Source organism: Aedes albopictus, chromosome 1 (assembly GCF_035046485.1).
Source record: "Aedes albopictus strain Foshan chromosome 1, AalbF5, whole genome shotgun sequence".
Taxonomy (NCBI): Eukaryota; Metazoa; Arthropoda; class Insecta; order Diptera; family Culicidae; genus Aedes; species Aedes albopictus.
Window position 1 is genome coordinate 303,453,648 of NC_085136.1, and position 21,217 is coordinate 303,474,864.

Below are 21,217 nucleotides of genomic sequence, written 5' to 3' on the forward strand. Positions count from 1 at the left end.
AATCTTTGGCACTTGCATGAACACCCCTTCCCTACCGCGCTCATTTCAGTCGCGAAACGAAGTTGCGTTCGGTCGGATTTTTCGCCAGCTCGCGCTCGCACAGAAAGCAGAAAGAAGAGAAAATTCCGGTCCGCTTGTTGAAGTTGAAAGCGTCAGCAGAAACGAGATTGTTCCTAAACTCCGACGGAACATCCGTGTGGGCTTAACGTGAAGCGCAGGTTCATTTGATAACGCGTGGAAAAAGGTAAGATCGATTCGAGACCGGTACCAGGTTGCCATCCGAGAGGGGCCTCATGTTTCTCTTTTCTTTTTTTTTTCTGCTGATGCATCACCACAGCGGTGTTTCAAAGATGGACGAATGTTGGGACGACGATGTAAATTGCAATAGCGGCGGCGGTGGTGGAGGTGGCGGCGGTTTTGGAGGAGGAGGTGGCGGCGGATTTACCGCTGCTCGACATACGGGTTCCAAGCGCGCCGGTGGTGGTTACGATTACGGAAGACCGTCGGGCGGTGGAGGACCTTCCGGCAACAAGGAGCGAACCTCGTTTCAGGTGTTCACCAGCAAAATCCCGAAAATCATCGGGAAAGGTGGAGCAACCATCAAACGGATTCGGTACGAGTCGCGGGCGTCGGTTGAGATAGGTAAGTGTTACGGGGAGACGTTTGTGCAATGATTGTGAGATGCAGTTGTGTCAATTATTCGTGCCCTGATGTAAGATTTTCAACGGATTGCACGATTTTAAGGGCACAAATAGTAAATTATATATTACATATTTGAGATTCTTTCGGCATTTTTCGTCCAAGTTGAAATTGAGTCACAAATTCTCTAAAATTGTAGGTTTCGAGTCATGTTCTCGTAATGTGAGAATATGATAAACAACTGCAAATTACATTTATCTCCTCATTTTTTTTTTCTCGGAAGATGAAGAGGATCGTTTCAGCATTTACAAAGCCAATTAAATCTCTTGTTTTCTCCAACAGACGACAACGTTCCCGGTAATGGTCGTTCGACGATTCACATCGAAGGCTACACGGCAGACGTGTCCAAGGCCCGTGACGCAATTTTCGGGGTGCTGAACGAGCTCAGTGACCGCGGCGATGACAGAGGCGGTCGCGGAGGAGGCGGAGGGGGCCGTCCCAACAATAACAGCAGCTGGGGTGGACGGGACCGCGATCAAGACCGTGGTGGCCAAAACTCTTACAATTCCGGTTTTGGCGGCGGCGGCGGCGGCGGAGGTGGCAGTGGAGGAGGAGGTCGAGCTCGTGGAGGTAACGAGTTCTATAACTCCGGATCCAGTTACGGCGGCGGAGGAAGCGGTGGCGATCGAAACCAACGGGATCGTGGCAGTAACGATTTCTACAATTCGGGCTCCAACTTTGGCGGCGGTGGAGCTGCTCCGGCCGCGAACAGTTTCGGACAGCAGCAAAATGGTCGCCCCAAGAGTCCCGAGTTGATCGACTGGGATGCGCTGAACAAACAGTGCGACGAAGCCACTGCCCGACAATGGGCCAAGTGCCCGAAGATGATCAAAAACTTCTATAACGAACTGCCCGAAGTGGCCAATATGACACCGGAAGAAGTAAGCGAATTCCGTGCCGAAAACAACAACATCGTCGTGGATCGAACCTTCAAGGATGCGGACAAACCTTCGGCGCCGATTCCTAATCCAGTGCAGACGTTCGAGCAAGCCTTCCGCGAGTACCCGGAGCTGTTGGAGGAAATCAAGAAGCAAGGCTTCGCAAAACCTTCTCCGATTCAGGCCCAGGCATGGCCGGTGCTACTCAAAGGCGAAGATCTGATCGGAATTGCTCAAACTGGAACCGGGAAAACGTTGGCTTTCCTATTGCCGGCGTTTATCCACATCGAGGGCCAACCGGTTCCGCGAGGGGAAGCCCGGGGTGGACCGAACGTCCTGGTGATGGCGCCGACGCGGGAACTGGCCCTGCAAATTGAGAAGGAGGTATTCAAGTACCAATTTCGGGACATCAAAGCAATTTGTCTGTACGGCGGTGGAGATCGGAGAGCGCAGATCAACAAGGTAAATATGATCGTTAGCTTATATTTCTAGTGGGATGTTTGGTGTGTTATATGTAGAACAACAGATGTTACAATGTGGACTCGGTAGGCGAGATGGACCGTGATCGGTCTTAGCCGTCCCTAGTGACAATCCAAAGAAAAAAAATGTGCACTCGGTGGGCAGGGTCTGTGTCATTTGGCATAAGGCCGTTTGGCAAAACGGTCATTTGGCATAAAAAGAAGGCCGCATTTCGATTATGCCAATGTCCATTATGCCAAATGATCTTGGGGAGGATTCATTTATTACGTCCATCATTTTTCGGGATTTCTAGACCTCCCCTCCCTCCTCTGTCACGCTATTCTCCTATACCTAATACACGTACTGTCACACTTTCCTAGATACACCCCCACCCCGTCCCCCAAATGATAGACGTAATTTATGAACGTTGCCTTATGTCAAATGACTTTATGCCAAATGTCCCGCTTCCCCTGGGCACCCCCACAGTATTTCGTCCCTTACCGCGTTAATGCACTGCCGGGGCAGACCTCTTTTCCCGTGCAACTCGAGGGATTAAGCATGTGAGGTTCGAACAAAAATCAAAATCAAGCAGGTGGTAGTGGTAGTGGCGAGGCTAACCCCCTCGCAAGAAGTGGGTTGGCGAGGTCTCCGTCAAGGAGAAGCGAGGAGGTAGGAACGGGAAGCTGCGCACGCAGCTCCAGCGTGGGAGCTCCAATCCATTTCCCGGCAAAAGAGAGAAGGACTGCCTGCGATCGAGGTAGCTGAGCAGCAGTTTGGCAAGATCATCGACTTTGCGTCCACGAAGTCCAACATGTGTAAGGACCTGAAAACGACCCTGTTGCGACTTCCGTCAGTTGATGGACGATGCCAAACAGGATCACGTGAGATTCGCAAAGACTGTAGCAGTGGCGGAACCGGTGAAAGTGAAGGTTACGAAGTCTACCCAGACGGAGGCCTTCACTTTCGCAGGAAGTCCAAAAGGTGTGGCGGATGCAACTGCTCGTGATAAGCACTCGCAGAAGCGGGTGAGGCAGCCGTCAGGTGAGGAGTTGTGTGGCGGTGCCCGCAGGAGGATACTAATCCCGAAGATCGGCAGTAATGCCGGTAAGTCGGACCCCAGCCAGGCGTCCCGGAAAGCTGGGAAGGGTGGGTCTGAAAAGGCTGGACCGTCCCGGATGGAAGGAAACAGGGGGTTGCACCAATTGTTAGGCTCTCAGCAACCACAAAGTAGGGCGGAACAGGGGGGACTTTCCTTTGAACTACAGTTGAGCGGAAGAGGAAGAAAAAACACTAGATGCGCAGGAGCGTAGGGACCAAGGTAGGGACGCTAGACCCAGAAGGTGTAGAAGGATAGGTGTCCAGCTCGTCATCAAAACCGAACAGTCTGAGTACTCGGACGTCTTGAAGGCGATGCGAAGCAAAGCTAATCTCGTGGGAGGCGACGTGCGCAGTATTAGACGTACTGACGGGTGAAATGATCCTCGATCTCAAGCGCGACACGGAGGGTAATGGCGCGGCCTACAAAAAACTGTCGGAAGGGGTCCTTGGCAAGGGGTCGAGGTGAGGGCTCTTACTGCGGAGGCGTTTCTAGCACCTGGACACCAAAAAAAAATATGGAAAACCGGGAATCCTCAAAGAATTTTATTTAACAGGGAAAAACCTGGAATACTCAGGGAATATCCTGAATACTCAAGGGAATTTCATAAACATTGGTTCGTATTCGTACGAATAAAAAGTAGCGAACTACTACTTGTAGATCTACTCAGCAGTAGAGTAGAGTTTACTACATTATTGATATGAAGAAAAACAGTTTTCGATTAAGTGGTGTTAGTGTATCCATCTAAAAATCGGTTACAAGGATTTTTCCAGAAATTCCGCCAGTGTTTCTTCCTGGAATTTCTTTGGAAATATGTTTTAAATGCCTCCCAGGATTTCTCACAAGACTCCTTCCGTCCATATATTATCAGGCCATTGGTCTTGGTATTCCTTTTTGAACTCTCCCCGGAGATTCTTCCGGATTGCTACCGGGATTTTTCCAAGATTCGAACATTTCTTCCGGGATTCTTACTTGAGAATCTTCCAAGATTCTTGAAATCCGATCGATTTCTCCTGGAATTTTTTGCGAGATCATGCAAAATTTCTTCCAGAGGTTTTCCCGGTATTGCTCCTCGTTTCCTTAGGATTTATCCCGAAATCTCCACAAGAGTTTCTCTCAAGATCAGGGAATGAAATTATCAGCAAATTGAGACGAAAAACGGCGTTTTTCGAGCAACCGATTTTTTTCGGTATTTACTTTTCCTGTGAGAAATGTTTATCGGTCGTTGCTGTTTGTCCCCGATCAAAGATAGCCGAAAACTGGAAATCGCTCTTTTCATTTTCGCTATCCAACTTTATCGCCTGCAAAGCTATCGCGATAATTATCAGAAGGCAAATAACAAAAAATTGCCGCTAACGGGATTCGAACCTAGACCCCCTAGACCCCCCCACAAAAATGTGTATGAGCGCGTACCATAATAACTCGACCACACAAGCTGCTCGAGAGAGGACAGAAATTTTATACATAAAAGCTACAGCCGGTGACGACGGGACTACGGAAAGGCGAACAAAGAGCAGAAAGCAAAGGGTTCATTCTAATATTACGTAACGCAAAATTCGTCAATTTTAGACCCCCTTCCTCCCCCACGTAACAATTCCCGAAAAAAAAAATTGTATGAGGAAATTTGAAATTTTGTATGAAGCGTAACAAATCGCTGGACCCCCTCCCTCCCCTCTTGGCGTTACGTAATATTTGAACGAACCCAAACCAGTCAACTTTTCATTGCGGATGATAATCGATTTTCGGCGCTGCGGAACGAGCGAAAACACATTCTCGGGAGAAACCTGGGTCTGAATTTATCGCACGTCTTTTTTCGCCGATAATGCGTGTGGAAGAGTTTTCTACTATCGCGATCGTGATCGATAATTTCATTCCCTGCTCAAGATATATCGTAGATGTTGTCGCGGAATTTTTGTTGGAGTTTCTCTCGGGATTCCTCTTGAAGCCGCGATTCCTCCCAGGGTTCCCTTTGAGACTTCTCCAGGAGATCTTCCCGGGATTTTTCCCAGCGTTGCTACAGGAGTTATTTTTGGAATTTCTCTTAGAACTTCTCCATGTGTTTTAAGGAGTTTTACACCAATTTTCTGCAGGAATTCCTTTCGAGGTATTTTCCAAAATTTCCTGTGATGTAATGTAGCTTCTGTAATGTAGAATAAATATCCGATTGATTTCTTCTAGAGTTTCTCCTTGAATTTCTACAAAAGTTTCAGCTGGGATATTTCCTAAAGGTTCTCGTAGGATTTTTTTTTGAAGTTTCACCTGATATTTCTCCTGGAGTTTCTTTTAGGATTTCTCTCAGAAGCAGTGCTGCAATTTTTCGACAGGCCTTTTATGATTGCGATATTTTGCTTTTTTTCATTTTCTCCGTTTTGTTTTTCCTGTCAATGTTGCTTTCCGTTCAGCAACACGGGAGCGAAATGAAATAGGTACTCACACTCGCACGCAGCGTGCTGAAAACGAGAGCTGACAGGGCTAAATTTCCATTCAATTTTCTGTATTTGAGTGTTTTCACCCGTTGTAGCGTATAGGGCACTCACTGTCACAAGCTTATTTATTTATTTATTTGCTACTACATCTCTGACAAAAATTGTCACACCGCTTGAGACGAATGGCCTGTCAGCATGAGTAGTGTGTGGACGATTGGGAATTGCAGGGTGGCCAGCGAACCGGGAAAACCGGGAGAACCGGGAAAAAGCCGGGAATTCGGAATCACCGGGAAAAAAACGGGAAATATTCGGGAATTCAGATTGCCACCGGGAAAATTTTTCATTTCCAGGAATAATTCCATACTGCTCTATCATTTCTAATTATTAATCACTTTTTTTATCATCCATGAAAATAATCTGTAATGCCAAGCATGTTGCTGGTTTAACAGAAGTTGCAATATTTCGATATATTTTATTGAAAATACGACTTGCGTTATATTTAGATGTTGAGAATTTTTTTTTTTGAAGAGTGACCAGGTGGAGCTGCAGGACAGCTGATAGCAAAGCCTGGACCCTTTCCCAACTTTCCCCCCTACTAGGACCAATACTCACGATGGACTAGACGATGTCGTCAACTTGAGCAAAGTGTGTAGTAATTAGCATTGGATCGTAGTAGTTTTTTAAAAATACTGTTTTTAACTTTTCCCATCGCACTAGTGTTTTGATCGAATGGAAGCTCCAAAGATGATTTGATAATTGAACAATATTTCAATAATCGAAAATCTCCGAGGTCACTGGACAACATTCAGAGATAAAAAAGGGTGTCTATGTCTATGTTAACGCCTTCAGAGTACTATTCTTAAGAAATATACAAAGAGCAAAAAGAAAAAAAATGTGTCGTAGCTAATTTTTAAAGATTTGATATTTCTGAAAATTTTTCGAAGACAGCTACCAGAGCTAGCGTTTTTAGCCGATATGGGCAACTAGTTTTTCTGACAGCTTCCCCAAACAATAATCAGATAATATCCTCAGTTATTTTATAATACATTCTGAAAATTATTTTAAGCTGATTACCAATAGTGCCAATAACCGATGTTAGTCATTGACAGCACCAGCATCATCCCCAAATAACTCTCATATTAGTGTTAGATAACACTTTTTGAGCTTCCATTCGATATTGTAAAGAAATTTGTCAAACCCTATTTGTCAAAATATAGTCAATAATGTATCAAATTGTGTTTCTAATTTCGCTAGTCGTCTTCTGCATATCTGTGATCATCTCAGTCCAAAGTAATATTATATCCATCGTAACCCTTTACATTGTCAACCGTCCTAAGTCCTAACTAAATTCCTGCTTTTTTGATCAGTGAAATAATACCGTCTAAGATATTGTGAGATATAAGATGTACTGAATAAAGCTGTGATAAAGAGAATGATCACAGCAGGCGATATAGCGCATTTGAATGTGATGCGAACTGTCAAGCAGACAATGCTAGCATCCCTGCTTCCATAGCAACAACTCCAGGCGTCACCCAATCGCGTTCACTCTTGCCACTTGCGAACCAACGTCAGCCTGGGTAAGTTGTGTGTGCTGCACGTGAGGGGTGATTCCTTCCCAAAGATATCCTAAACTCCACAGATATAAAAACAATAAAGTTCAGTCAACAATTTTTTGTTAAAAATTAAAAAGATAATGATTATTTGTCAACTTTTATAAATTCACAAAACCCATAAAAATAGGAAATACAAATATAAACTCCTATAATCAACAGTTTTATCTTTACCTAATCAGTCCATAATTTTCTAATTGTAATGAATCTAATCTGTAAGGCTGTAAGTCAACTTATCCTAGCGTCCCTTGTCCTGTGTACTAACGAATTCAAGTAACGAATGATGAGTGTAACGCAGAGACCTCCTCTACCCACTCTTGCGTTACGTTAAATTTAACAATTATTGTCAAATTTGAGAAAATTCAAAGAATGCAAAGATTAGGTCTATGCAAGCTGAATTATAATTTGTTTTTGACTTGTGATAAATGCACGACGGATACTCCTTTGGTTCCCATTAGCACTTACGGCGATTCCTTCACTTGCGCTCAACTCGTAAACCAGGGATGGGAACACTCACTTGCGAAGAGTTACACTCACTTGCAGTTTTCTCAGCTCAGAAGCGTGCTATCAAGAAACAAAGTATGGACGACTTTTGCCTTTTGGTTTTGTCTAAAAGTTTGCCGAACAAAGTATGGGTCGCACACGCATATCGAAAGCGTGAGGGAGCTGCGAAGGCAACTCTCCACGAGGTGAATGTAAATTACACTCACCTCGTGGAGAGTCGCTTTTGCAGCTCTGTCACGACTTAGGTATGGGTTTGCGACCCCTACTCTATTCGACAAACTTTTAGACAAAACCACTAGCCAAAAGTCGTCCATACATCGTTTCTTGGTAGCACGCCTCTGAGCTGAGAAAACAGCAAGTGAGTGTAACTCTTCGCAAGTGAGTGTTCCCATCCCTGTCGTAAACTAGATATATTTAGCTCAAAGTCCAAGCGGTGGTGAATGAACTGGCGCTAAAGTGCTAATGGGTTAAGCCCTCCCATCGCGTCAAGATCGAATATCCAGGGGAGGGATATTTAGATGTTGAGAATTTTAAAATCATAATATCGGTTGCTGAAGTCGATCTGTTAAGTCATTTTAAAAGTTATAACTGTTTTTATTCTAAGTTTTCAGCAAATCAAGAAGAAACAATAATTTATAATTCCTGCGTAATAATGTAAAGAGTTTCAGTAAACTTTAGTAAAGGGCAATCTTCCTCTGAATTAGTCTTGTATCGATGTCACCAAAATACAATAATGCTACAAAAACTAACAAGGGCACTCACATGTTTCTTTTCACTTGCCTACATCAAATTGAAATTGTGGGAAATGTATTTCAACAACAGCAACAAGGAATTGATGAAAGACAGACTAAATGGAGTAAATAGGACGTTGTCGTTGGCTAAATTTTAACAACAGTTATGTACAACTAAACTGAAACCTAAAATCAGTATTTTTACTTGGCCAAACGTAATTCTAAGCAGTTTATTTTGGCAAGTGTTACTAAAACAAATAATGTTATTATATGGAACATGAGAGACGAACACAAAACAATAAAGCTGAATCTGAACATGTTGTTTAAATTAAGTTGATATGAAACATCTTCAAAATTTTAACACAAGTATCAGGCATACTGTTTCAATTCTAGTGGAAATGATGTTTTGGCGTTCAAACTAAAAATGAGAAGAAATGTGAAAGTACTTTACAGTTGCAAAAATGTACATGTACAGTTTTTACAGAAACCTATGTTTCATTGGCATTGCAAAAAAAAATGTCATCAGGAATTAAAATTCTTAAGAGATTTTTTCTGAATTTTACCCAAAAGAATCTGTTGAAGTTCACCCAGGAGTTTAATTGAAAATTCAAACATATGTTAGTTCTGAAATTTATCCTGGAACAGCTCCTGAACCGATATGGATTATTTTATTCAACACAAGTAAACAAACAAGTAAAACCGGGAAAAAATTGAAAATTTCGGGAAAAAAACGGGAGAAAACCGGGAAATCAAAATCTGAAATTCACTGGCCACCCTGGAATTGACCTTGTTGGGTTGCTCACGAATGGAGCTCTCGGACTCTGTCAGTTCTCACATCGAGGAACTAAAAACGACCGCCACAGTCATTCATTTTCGGCTGAAAAACAGGCACTGACACTGATATTTTGCAGGACTGCTCAGAAGTTTCCTTCCGGTGTTGGTGCTGGGATGTCTCTCAGAGTTTACCCTGGACTTTCTCCTATGATTTCTGCAGGAGCTACTGCTGGTATTTTTCATGGAGCTCGTCCTCCCGTGATTACTTTCAGAGCTTTTTATACTTGTTTACCGGATTTCTTGCAGTGATACACGGATCCACCTGAGATTATCTCTTTACTGATTTTCCATGGGATTATTCCCAGAGTTGTTCCCGGAGGAGTCCCTACCAGAAATTGTCCTGAGATTCTGGATGCTCTTTTCTAGATTTCGTCAATAGTTGCTCCCGGAGTTCTTGCAGGATTTTTCAAACAGTTTGAAGTTTTGCGAAAAACTTCGCAAAGACTCATTGGAGAAATTTTGAAAAGAATTTCGAAAGAAACCTTGAGAGAAACTGGGACTTCTTGGAAAAAAGTTCTGGGAGTAATCCCAGGAGGAACTTTTATGGAAATTTAAGGAGGAACTCTGAAAACTCCAAGAGAAATCCCTCGAGGAACTACGGGCGGAAGCCCGCTAGGAAATCCAAGAGACTTATTGGAAAATTATCTGTAAGAAATCGCAGAAAGAACATCTGTATAAATCCCGAGAAAAACTGTTGGAAAACTATCCTAAAACCAGTAAGACAAATTTCTGGTATAACTATGGAAAATTTTTGGCAGGATCTCCGGGGGGAATCCAGCGAGAAACTATGCAGGAAATCACGGGGGTGCATACTCTTGCGAAGCCTATCGTGAAAAACTCCTGCTGAAAGCTAGACTTTACATATACTGGCGTGAGTGAGAAATGGACAAATTGAGGTGAAATTTGCGAAAAAGTTACTCGTCTTCTCGGTGAGACTCGAACTCACGACTCCTACTCACTAGACAGGCGCGTTGCCGCTACGCCACGAGAAGACTCGAAGACGTAGCTGCTAACCTGAATTCAAGTTCAACACAAAATTCCGAGGTTATCTTTTCCACAGATTGCACCCCTTTCGGATGGAATGAGATGTACATCCACACTACGCATATATTGTATATGTAAAGCCTAGGCGAGAGTGCATTGTTTTTTGTGTGTTGGAAGTCCACACACCTCTCATCGACGACTGTGTCGAAGAGATCGCGTAGAGAGCGGAAAGCTTCCAACGGGTCGCGACGTTCTCAAACGACCGGTTACGGAACATGAGTCCGTTGCTCGATGACATAATTAAATTAATTAATTATCGATTTTTGCGGCTTAACCAGCCGAATGGAAGTTTTACTTTATTCCAAAAGCTAGACTTTACATATACTGGCGTGAGTGAGAAATGGACAAATTGAGGTGAAATTTGCGAAAAAGTTACTCGTCCTCTCGGTGAGACTCGAACTCACGACTCCCGCTCACCACGCGATCTCTTCGACACAGTCGTCGATGAGAGGTGTGTGGACTTCCAACACACAAAAAACAATGCGCTCTCGCCTAGGCTTTACATATACAATATATGCGTAGTGTGGATGTACATCTCATTCCATCCGAAAGGGGTGCAATCTGTGGAAAAGATTACCTCGGAATTTTATGTTGAACTTGAATTCAGGTTAGCAGCTACGTCTTCGAGTCTTCTCGTGGCGTAGCGGCAACGCGCCTGTCTAGTGAGTAGGAGTCGTGAGTTCGAGTCTCACCGAGAGGACGAGTAACTTTTTCGCAAATTTCACCTCAATTTGTCCATTTCTCACTCACGCCAGTATATCGCCCCCTTAATGCTAAAACTAGGTAACTCGTTTTGGAAAATACGGGTAAAAATGGCTGGTAAAACTTATCCTGCTATAAAACAAACACTTTGTTTGTCTTAACTGAAGCATCATTATGTGTTTTTGTAGTTTCAATCGACAAACTTTTGTTTATTGTGGTGAACGTTCAGATATAAACAAATTGCTCGTGATTTCGCAAAACCAGTTACCTAGTTCTAGCATTAAGGGGACGATATGTAAAGTCTAGCTTTTGGAATAAAGTAAAACTTCCATTCGGCGTGTTAAGCCGCAAAAATCGATAATTAATTAATTTAATTATGTCCTGCTGAAATCCTAGGAGTAACTGTGGTAGAACTCCCAGGAAAATCTGTCACAAATCACGACAGCAAAAAATCTCGAAAGTATGGAAGTAAATCTTTAAGCAAATTCGTAAAAACCTCAAGACAGGCGAGATGGATCTATAAACAGCAAAAATAAACCTCAGGATGTGCTAGAAAAAGCTAGAAAAAAAAAACTTTTGAAATTTCATGCAGGGTGTCTACTACCTGGAAAACCGGGAATCCTCAGGGAATTCTATTTGACAGGGAAAAACCTGGAATACTCAGGGAATATCTTGAGTACTCGGGAAATTTTACTCCGATAAAAAAAAAAAACATTTTGTTGTATTAATAAATAAAAACCTGGTAGTAAAAATCCATATAGAAGTTTCGCTACAAGGATTTATCTCAGAAATTTCGTCAGGGTTTCTTTCTGAAACATCTTTAGAATTACCTCCTGGAATGTCTCTCAGGATTTCTTATAAAATTCCTTCCACATTATTGACACTATCTTGGTATTCCATTTTGTTTTTTTTTTCCGGAAAGGTATACTTCCGGATTCCTGAATTCCAACCGATTTCTCCTGGAGTTTTTTCACGGGGATGCTATTTCTTTCTGGATTTCCTCCAGTGTTTTGCTCAAAGAAATCGTCGTAGGATTTCTACCAGAATTTATCCCGAATACTCTATAAGAATTTATGTTGGGATAAATCGTAGAATTTCTTTCGGCATTCCTCATGGAAATTTTACACGATTTCTTCCGGAGTTCCTCTTGGGACTTCTCCAGAAGATCTTCCCAGAATTTCTTTCGGAGTTGCTAAAGGAGTTATTCCTGGGGTTTCTACTAAAGTTCCTCCAATGGTTTCTGAAGGAGTTTTCACGAATTAACTGCAAGAGTTCCTCAAGAGATTTCTTTCATTTTTTCCTGTGATATCTTCAAACAATTGCTTTGGGCTTTCTTCGAGATGTTCTTCCTAGTCTCCTACAGGATATTCTTAAAAGTTTTCGCGAGGTTTATTTTGAAGTTTCACCTCTCGGAGTATCTCCTGGAACTTCTCTCAGAAGATTCCTTCCGATGTAGGTCATGAGATGCTTCTCAGAGTTTTTCTGAATTTACCCTGGACTTTCTCCTAAGATTTTTGTTCCAGAGTGCCTTCTGGAATTTCCACAAAAGTTATTGCTGATATTTCCCATTGAATTCTTCTCTTGTCTCTTGTCTCAACCAATGACATTCTTGAAGAAACTTTGAATAGTTTTGGATGGAGCTTCAGGAGGAATCCAGCGAGAATCTCTGGAAGTATATCGGAAAACTTTTGCAAGCAATATCGGGACGTACTCAAACAGATATCTCGTGAAAGAATCTTGCGGAAAGCCAGGAAGAAACTTTGAAAGAAATTCCAGGAATTACGCTCAGAAATCTTGAAAGAGTTTTTGAAGAGCAGGGAAACTTACATATTTTCCGCAGTTTTGTTCTCTTTGTCATGTTTTTTTGAAACCTAGGTTTTAGCTATTGAACTCAGAGTTGGCATCAAATCTTTCCCAACCAAGCTGAATATGATCAAGTTTCAGGCAATTTGGCCGACATAAAACCCTCATGACGAAGAGAACAAACCTGCCAATGATACCCTAAGGGGTCGTACACAAATTACGTCACGGTCTTAGGGGGGAGGGGGGGTTTTGCAGAACGTGACGACCCGTACAAAAAATATTGAGGTCCCATACAAAAACTGTGACATAGGGGGGAGGGGGGGTTGAAAAAGGTCGATTTTAGCGTGACATAATTTGTGTATCACCCAGTCACCCTTTAGAATTTTTAGAAAATTTGGGTTATTTTTGAATTATAAACTTTTAAAATTTCATCTGGAAAACTCAGGGAATTTCATTTTGAGTTATGAGTAGACACCCTGTCATGGAAGAGCTCGCTGGGAAAGAATTAAAGGAATAAATTGTGGTAAAATTCTAAGGGGAAATTTCGGAAAGAATTCAAGGAAGAATCATGGGTAGAATTTCGAAATCTCAACATCACTACACTACTAGCACAGCCAACAGGCATCCAAGTTCAGTTTCAAAACTGTAAGGAATTTACGGCTCAAGCATATGTCATCATTTTTGGGACAATTAAAAGCAGTTTTTCCGTTCAAAACCTTGGGGCAAGACACTTGAGACTTGAAGAGAGTATTGTGTTCGTCATTGCTGTGCATGCATCGCTCCTGATGGGGTGAGTAAATATTGCAGCATAATCGATCGCGTTCGCCATTGTCTTGTCCGGAAAAGAAATCAAAAGATGCGCGGTGTTTAGTTTTTTGTTGTTTCTTGTTGTGCTTGCATATGTTTTGAGTGCACAGCCACACATCGCATACGTCGTACGCGCTTTTTTTATTCTTCTTTTGCTATCGATCACTGCTAGTGTAAAATGTACGGTGTGCGGAAGAATACCTTAGTGATCGATTTTAGTGTCTTACCGATTCGTCCTGAAATTGGAAAGGTGCAATCTTTTTTGGAGAAAGATATAAAACTCCAATATGCGGACGTCAGGAGCATACAGCTGCATCATTTACGCAACGACTGTGTGCTCATCGAAATGGTTTCCTGCGAGATCGCTTTTTGCTACCAGTCAGACCACAATCTGAAGCGAACAATGCTTTGTAATAACAAAGAGTTTCGTATCCCGGTGCACAGTGGGAAAAATCGACCCAAAAAACGGATCTTTTAACGCCGCTGGTTTCGGTACGTGAAGTTGACCATTTCTGACGTAAAAAATTACGAGAAATCGATTGGTGCTAAATTCATTCACCGCACGGCACGGGAAGTGGTCCATTTTGCCCCATTTTGCCCTTTTTTCATACAGAAAGATAATCAAAATGTACTTTCAAACAACTAACACGACTGTAAATCGTTGAAAATAGCTGCAGGTATAATTGAAGGTCAATGGAAATCATAAACATACATGAAAGATCCTTTTCAAAGCTCATTTTGCCCCATATGCCCCAACAACTTGTGGTTATTCATATTTTTTCCTAATTTTGAATGGATTTTAAATGTTACTGATTTGAAGTGATTTGTTTGGCGTAAACAAAAAGCGCCAGATCCATTATCACCAGAATCATCTTCGGGAGTTGTCCGATTTGCCCCATTTTGCCCTATTTTCATAAAAAAAATAGATTTCAAATGTAGTTATGAAAAACAAATACTGCTATAGAACGTTGAAGTTAGCTTTAGTTGAAATTTGAAACTAACAGTTATCAAGCGTATATATGAAAGATATTTTCCCTATTTTACCCTACATTCCCCTAAAACTGCTGGATAATAATATATTTTGTATGGTTTTGTTGGGTGCAAAACATGAAGTCCTGGATCATTTTTGATATATACAAATGCGGGTCAACGATTAATACTAGGATCATTCTCGGAATGGTATGAATAGCTGTCCATCTCACCCCAATTTGCCCTGATTTTTTATTATGTATTGAATAAATTAATTTGCCCTGATTTTTTGCCATGTCCTGAATAAATTAATTTCCGTTATTAGCATTGGTACTGTTATCAAAAAGACATATATATGACTTTTCTATAATTTCAGTTTTTGATGGGGAATTAAGGGCATAATAAGCATTTTATAAAATATGTCAAATATGCGCTAAATTGATTAAATAGGGCGTCTTAATGCACCAAATTTTATATATACTTAAGATGCCTAATTTAATTAGTTGTGTGCATATTTGCTACCAATTTAGATTAAGATTAATGCTTATTATACCCTGAATTCCCACCAAAGTCATATTCTTAACTGTCCTTTTGATTACATTGGTTTCAGTACCAAAAGTCCATCAATTCGGACATAAGCAAATGTGGGAAATCAATTAATTCATGAGGCGACAACATATCAGGGCAAATTGGGGTAAAATGGACAACTATTTGTACCCTCCCGTGAATGATTCTAAAGCTAATCGATAAACCGTATTTGTATATATAAAAAATGATCCAGGACTTCGTGTATTGCAACCAGTGACATTGCAAAACAATACAAAAATGTTATCATTCAGCAGTTTTAGGGGAATGTAGGGTAAAATAGGGAAAATATATTTAATATATGCGCATGATAACTGTTAGCTTCCAATTGCAATCAGAACTAATGTCAACTTTCCATAGCAGTATCTATTTCTTATAAATACATTTTAAATCTCATTTTTCTATGATAATAGGGCAAAATGGGGTAAATTGGACAACTGCTGAAGATGATTCTGGTGATAACAGATCTAGTGCTTTTTGTTTAAGCGAAAAAAAAACAAATTCAAATCAGTAACATTAAAAATCTATTCATGATTATGTAAAATTCACAATTTCCAGCAGTTGTTGGGGCATGTGGGGCAAAATAAGCATTTAAAAGGATTTTTCATGTATGTTTATGATTTCTATTGACATCTAATTACACATACAGCTATTTTCAACGATCTACAGTCGTGCTAGTTGTTTGAAAGTACATTTTGATTCTCTTTTTGTATGAAAAAAAGGGCATAATGGGGCAAAATGGACCACTTCCCGTTCCGTGCGGTGAATGAATTTAGCACCAATCGATTTCTCGTATTTTTTACGTCAGAAATGGTCAACTTCACGTACCGAAACCAGCGGCGATAAAAGATCCGTTTTTTGGGTCGATTTTTCCCACTGTGCGGTGTACGTCGATTGCGATGCGGTAACCGGTGCTCGATTTGTCTTCGTCGATCAGCGATGCAGCCATCTGCGAAAATATGCTGCAGTTTGGGGAGGTAATTTTCATAAGGGTCGAGAAATGGAAACATTTCCCCGGCATGTCGAACGGCGTGCGTGTGCTGCGAATAAACTTATTCCGAGATATCCCTTCGGTCATCACCATACAAAACGAGAAGACTATGGGTTGTCTACCCTAATCAGCCGAAATCATCTGGATCGTCGCAGCCCGACGGGATGTGCTCGGAGCTCCACTCCCCAAACGAAACCGTATCAGCAACATCACCAGCTTTGTCTTCTCCCGACGGTTTGGTCAAGCAAACAGACTTTCCACCGATAAACAATCAGCAGAAAAAATCTTCACCTCGCATACCAAATGCATCATCGGGCGTACCTATTGCTGAAGAAGCAAAACACAATGATGACGACTGGACTGATGTTGATGACAATGAATCGAGCTCATCGACGGACTACAACATGGTGACACACAAGCGACGACGGACGAAAAAACAGGAGGCAAACGAAAACAATAAAGCATGCAAAAACCAGTGTTCCCCAAACACGGGCCATGTAGTTGAGCGCATTATCGACACTTTTTTGAAAGAAAAAGTTTCGACGATGAAAAACAAGAAAGGATAAGTTTTTTTAGTTATATTTTGTATAATTCGACAATGATTTTTCATAAGGGCCTAACTGACTTGTTCGATTTCTCTTCGTCGACTCTCTCTTTCGCTAATAACTTGATCAAAACAAACAAAATCATTATTCTTTTTGTTTCTATAGCAACATGTAGTCGTCTTCTTCGCATTTCAACCAAAAAATCTTTGGAAAACTCAATACACATTCTGTGGTAACACAAAGAGAGGATCGATGAAGAGAACTCGAAAATGTCAGTTAGGCCCAAATGAAGAATCAGTGTCGAATTAGTCACGAGTTTCGGCTCTGTAAAGCTGTTCACGGCGATTGAGCCTTTAAATAAATAAACTGGAAAAAATGCATGTTTTGGATCATTGGTTTGTCCTTTGTCGCGTTCAGTTGTGCTCCCTAATGGGGTGGAGACGCGCGACAGGATTCCTTTTATTGTTTCTTTTCATGTTTTCGTATAGAAAAGTGGTCGGTTGTGCGCGAAAGTTAGTGTTTATTGATCCATTGTCAGATCACATCACCAACCACAGGTGACTCCTAGACCTGACAATGTACCTTACCCTACTAACAAAAATTCCTTCCCAAGACAATCGTGGAGACACTGGGATTCCCGGTCTCTATAACATCGGTTGTCTTACTAACCTTCCCTTCCCTCCTCGATGACTGTAAGGACGTGGCCAGCGCCGTTATTGACATTACTTGTGAGTTCTCGAACTGTGCACATTGGGAATAGTAAGCTAGTCCCAAGCCCTATTCATTGGTTCCTTGTGCAATTTCGATTGCTCTGGTCAATGACGGAGTAGCAACTACGAATTGTGCGGTCATCTATGCTCATGCTCATGCTCATGCTCGAAATCTTGGGGCAAGACAGTGTGGAGGAGTGTGCATTTTTCTTCTCAGAGTTGCTCGGAATTTCTCAAAAATTCCTGGAAGAATTCCTGGGAATCTTCGAGAAGAATCCCTAGGGGAAATTGCTGTCTAAAGATGAAGTTCTAGATAAATTCTCAAAAAAAAAAAAAATGGACAACGGATTCCAAGCGTTGAAGTAAAATTTGTGTGGAATTTACTCGGCTTCCTGTTTGTATCGTTGTGCGTGCTACACACTGTAAACGGAGACACTGAAAACCCCAAAATTAAAAACTTTTATACTCAATCTTGTGTCCTTTTACCCTTTGCATGTGCTCTATTGTTGTCGGTGAGTGACGAACGTTCAACTTTTGCAGTCCGAGTTCGTCAACTCAAAATTGAGTGGAGTTATTTTGGCTGTCGCATAACTCAGTGCATGGTCGATCACAGTGCAACTTGTGGGTCAGTATGGGAATTGAAGTAAAAAATCACTTTTCACTGCTCATTTATCACTCTTCACTACTTACTCCTCTCTTCTAACTTTTCACTTTATCTTTCTTCTCTGATTTTAGTACTTACTCCTAACTCCAACTTTTCATTTCTCACTGATTCACACTCTTCGTTTTACATTTTTCATTTATCATTCCTCATTGCTTGCTTCTCATTTACAACCCTTCGCTGCTTTGTTTACACTTCTCATAGATCACACTCCTCAATGTCCATTTCTTTCTGGTTATTTCTCACTCACTCCTCAACCTCTTAGTTGCTTACTTCTCATTGAGTAACTCGCAATTCCTAATTCCTCACTTCTCACTTTTCGATGCTCATTAATCACTAATCACTACTCACTGTTTCTCACTCCCAACTGCTAATTATTGAACCGCTTTTTACTCCTTACTATACACTGCTTATTTCTTTTTCCTCACTTTTCACTGTTCATTCCTCACTACTTACTTCTCACTTATCACTGTTCACTCCTCACTCCACATTTAGCACTTCCTTCTCACTCTTCATTTCTCTATACCTAGTAATCACTGCTTCTTCCTACGATCTCTCAACCTGTCACTACTTATTCCTCCAAACTTTACACTGCGCACTTCTCACTCTTCCTTGCTCACCCCTTCCTAATCATAACTCACTCCTCATAACTCATCAAACTCCTTGCTAATTATGCCGCACAGCTCACTACTCACTTCTCACTGTCCCAAACTCTTCATTGGTTACTCTCACAGCAATTTTTTTACTCTTCATTGCTCACTCCACATTCCATCCTGATCATTCCTCACTATCCACTTCTCACTGCTCACTTCTCATCATTTGTCGGACAGCTTCTAATGCGTATAAATATGAACATTGGGCAATTTATGCTGATGAATTGAACTATGGGACTGAAGCTGAAGGCAACAATCAGAGAGAGAGGATGATGAGAAGTAGTGCAAAAGATTAGAAAACATTGAAAAGATCTTCAGAGGATGATCACATGATGACTAGAAGATGTTCGGGAGACAATCAGAAAACTACAAAAAAAATAATAATAATAAAGAAGACGAAGAGGACCCTCATGTGTGATTTGGAAATACGATACCACCTCTCTGTCCTTTTCGAACAAATGCCTGTTCTAACTTTCCCCTTTCTTTCTCCCTACCTCCAGGTCAAGGGTGGCGTGGAGATCATCATTGCCACGCCCGGTCGGCTGAACGATCTGGTGGCTGCCAACGTCATCGATATTACCAGCATCACCTATCTGGTATTGGACGAGGCGGATCGTATGCTGGACATGGGCTTCGAACCGCAAATTCGAAAACTCCTGCTGGACATCCGGCCCGATCGGCAGACCATCATGACGAGTGCGACGTGGCCGCCGGGCGTCCGCCGGTTGGCCCAAAGCTACATGAACAATCCGGTCCAGGTGTACGTGGGAACGCTGGATCTGGCCGCCACGCACACCGTCACCCAGCAGATCGAGGTGATTGACGAGGAGGACAAATACATGCGGGTGATGAACTTCGTGACCAACATGGGACCGAACGACAAGGTCATCATCTTCTGCGGCCGGAAGACCAGGGCCGATGATCTCTCGAGTGAGTTTGTGCTGTCCGGCATAAATTGTACCAGCTTGCACGGCGATCGGGAGCAGGCTGACCGTGAGCAGGCCCTGGAGGACATCAAATCCGGCGATGTGCGGGTCCTTATCGCGACGGATGTGGCCTCACGAGGACTGGACATCGAGGACATTTCGCACGTAGTGAATTACGACTTCCCGCGGAATATCGAGGAGTACGTGCACCGGGTGGGACGGACGGGTCGCGCCGGCCGAAGTGGAGTTTCCCTGAGCTTCTTCACGCGGGGCGACTGGGCGGTGGCTGCAGACTTGATTAAAATTTTGGAAGAAGCCGATCAGGAAGTGCCGGACGAGATTCGCCAGATGGCCGACCGGTTCGCGGCCAAGAAGGAGCGAGAAGGTCGGGAGAAGAGTGCCTTCGGTCGACGGGATGGCGGCGGACGTGGGGGAGGCGGCGGTGGTGGCCGCCGGGGAGGTGGCCGATGGTAATTGTTTAAAACTTAGTGCTGCTTCAGAACCTTACCAAATTGTCGCGTTCTGTGACAATATTCGTGTAAATTTTTCGACGTTTGAGCCGAATTATGTTTATTACCCTGGAGGTTAGATCGAATGACCATCAGGACCTTACTTTATCGATTACTGACTTAAGTTTAGGCGGCTACTTTTATGTCCGGTCGGTCGATTGATTTGAATAATTTCAGAACATTGCACACTATTCATCGAAGAAAATTGCTAATATGTACAGGAAAGCGTGTCCTCTCGAGTTCCCTAGCTCGGAATGTATCGTCATAAGACTGGAGAAGATTTTCTCTTGGGATATTATAATTTGGTTGAGCCAAACATCGGAATTACAAAACAAAAAAATAGGAACCATGAATTAACTTTCCGTTCGGACTATCTCATTCTGAACTTTTCCTACGAATAACTATTGTTTTATATTATTACAAATACAGATTTATATAACGTTAAAATTGCAATTATTTTTGTTTTTCACTATGATGACAGTCCGCTGAGGAGGTGATAAAAATGGAAGCAGGAGGGAACAAAACAGATGTGGGAACAGTTCTTTTTAAGTTTTGATGAAAAAACACTAAAAGGAATCAGTATGACATTCTGTCCCATGAACTTTTTTTTTCTTTACATTGGAATTTCTATAAGCAGGGTTCTGCTAGACTAGACTAGACTTGCCTGGCAACGTTCTCTGAACCCGTAACGTGGGTAGATCACCCATTTTGTGGTGCGTTACGGAGTAAGATCTACCGAACTATACTCTAGCTTTATTCTCTTTTGATTCAAACTAGGGATATGAATACCTAGAAAGTTGCTTTGTGTTTAGTCTTTCTGAAGTAAAATTTTGTCTATCAAATTCACTATTACCAGATAAGTAGCAGGTTTACGACGACCCTGGGATAAATTCGATGCTAGGGAGATTATGCGAATCATGTACGGATAGGAATCTGTATTGCCAAACGACGAACCGACTAACAACTCTTAACAACACAACAGTAATACTGGTTCAAGATGTCATCATTAATACAACAGCAGTAGAGACGTTAAATTGATTTTCAAAATAGACTTCCTCGTTATCAACTGCGACGA

The 21,217-nt window shown here is 42.0% G+C and overlaps 1 protein-coding gene and 1 non-coding gene across 2 annotated transcripts; one reads left to right on the forward strand and one right to left on the reverse strand.

Moving 5' to 3' along the window:
• The first annotated feature begins 30 nt into the window (after positions 1-30).
• LOC109416367 (probable ATP-dependent RNA helicase DDX43) lies at positions 31-20,595 on the forward strand. The gene is made up of 4 exons (XM_029874298.2): positions 31-244; positions 338-642; positions 982-2,039; positions 19,208-20,595. The coding sequence occupies exons 2-4, from the start codon at positions 351-353 to the stop codon at positions 20,105-20,107; spliced, it is 2,250 nt and encodes a 749-aa protein (XP_029730158.2). The 5' UTR covers positions 31-244; positions 338-350; the 3' UTR covers positions 20,108-20,595.
• On the reverse strand, positions 10,159-10,229 carry Trnat-agu (transfer RNA threonine (anticodon AGU)). Its single transcript has one exon. It is a non-coding gene; the product is annotated as a tRNA-Thr (tRNA).
• Positions 20,596-21,217: the final 622 nt, after the last annotated feature.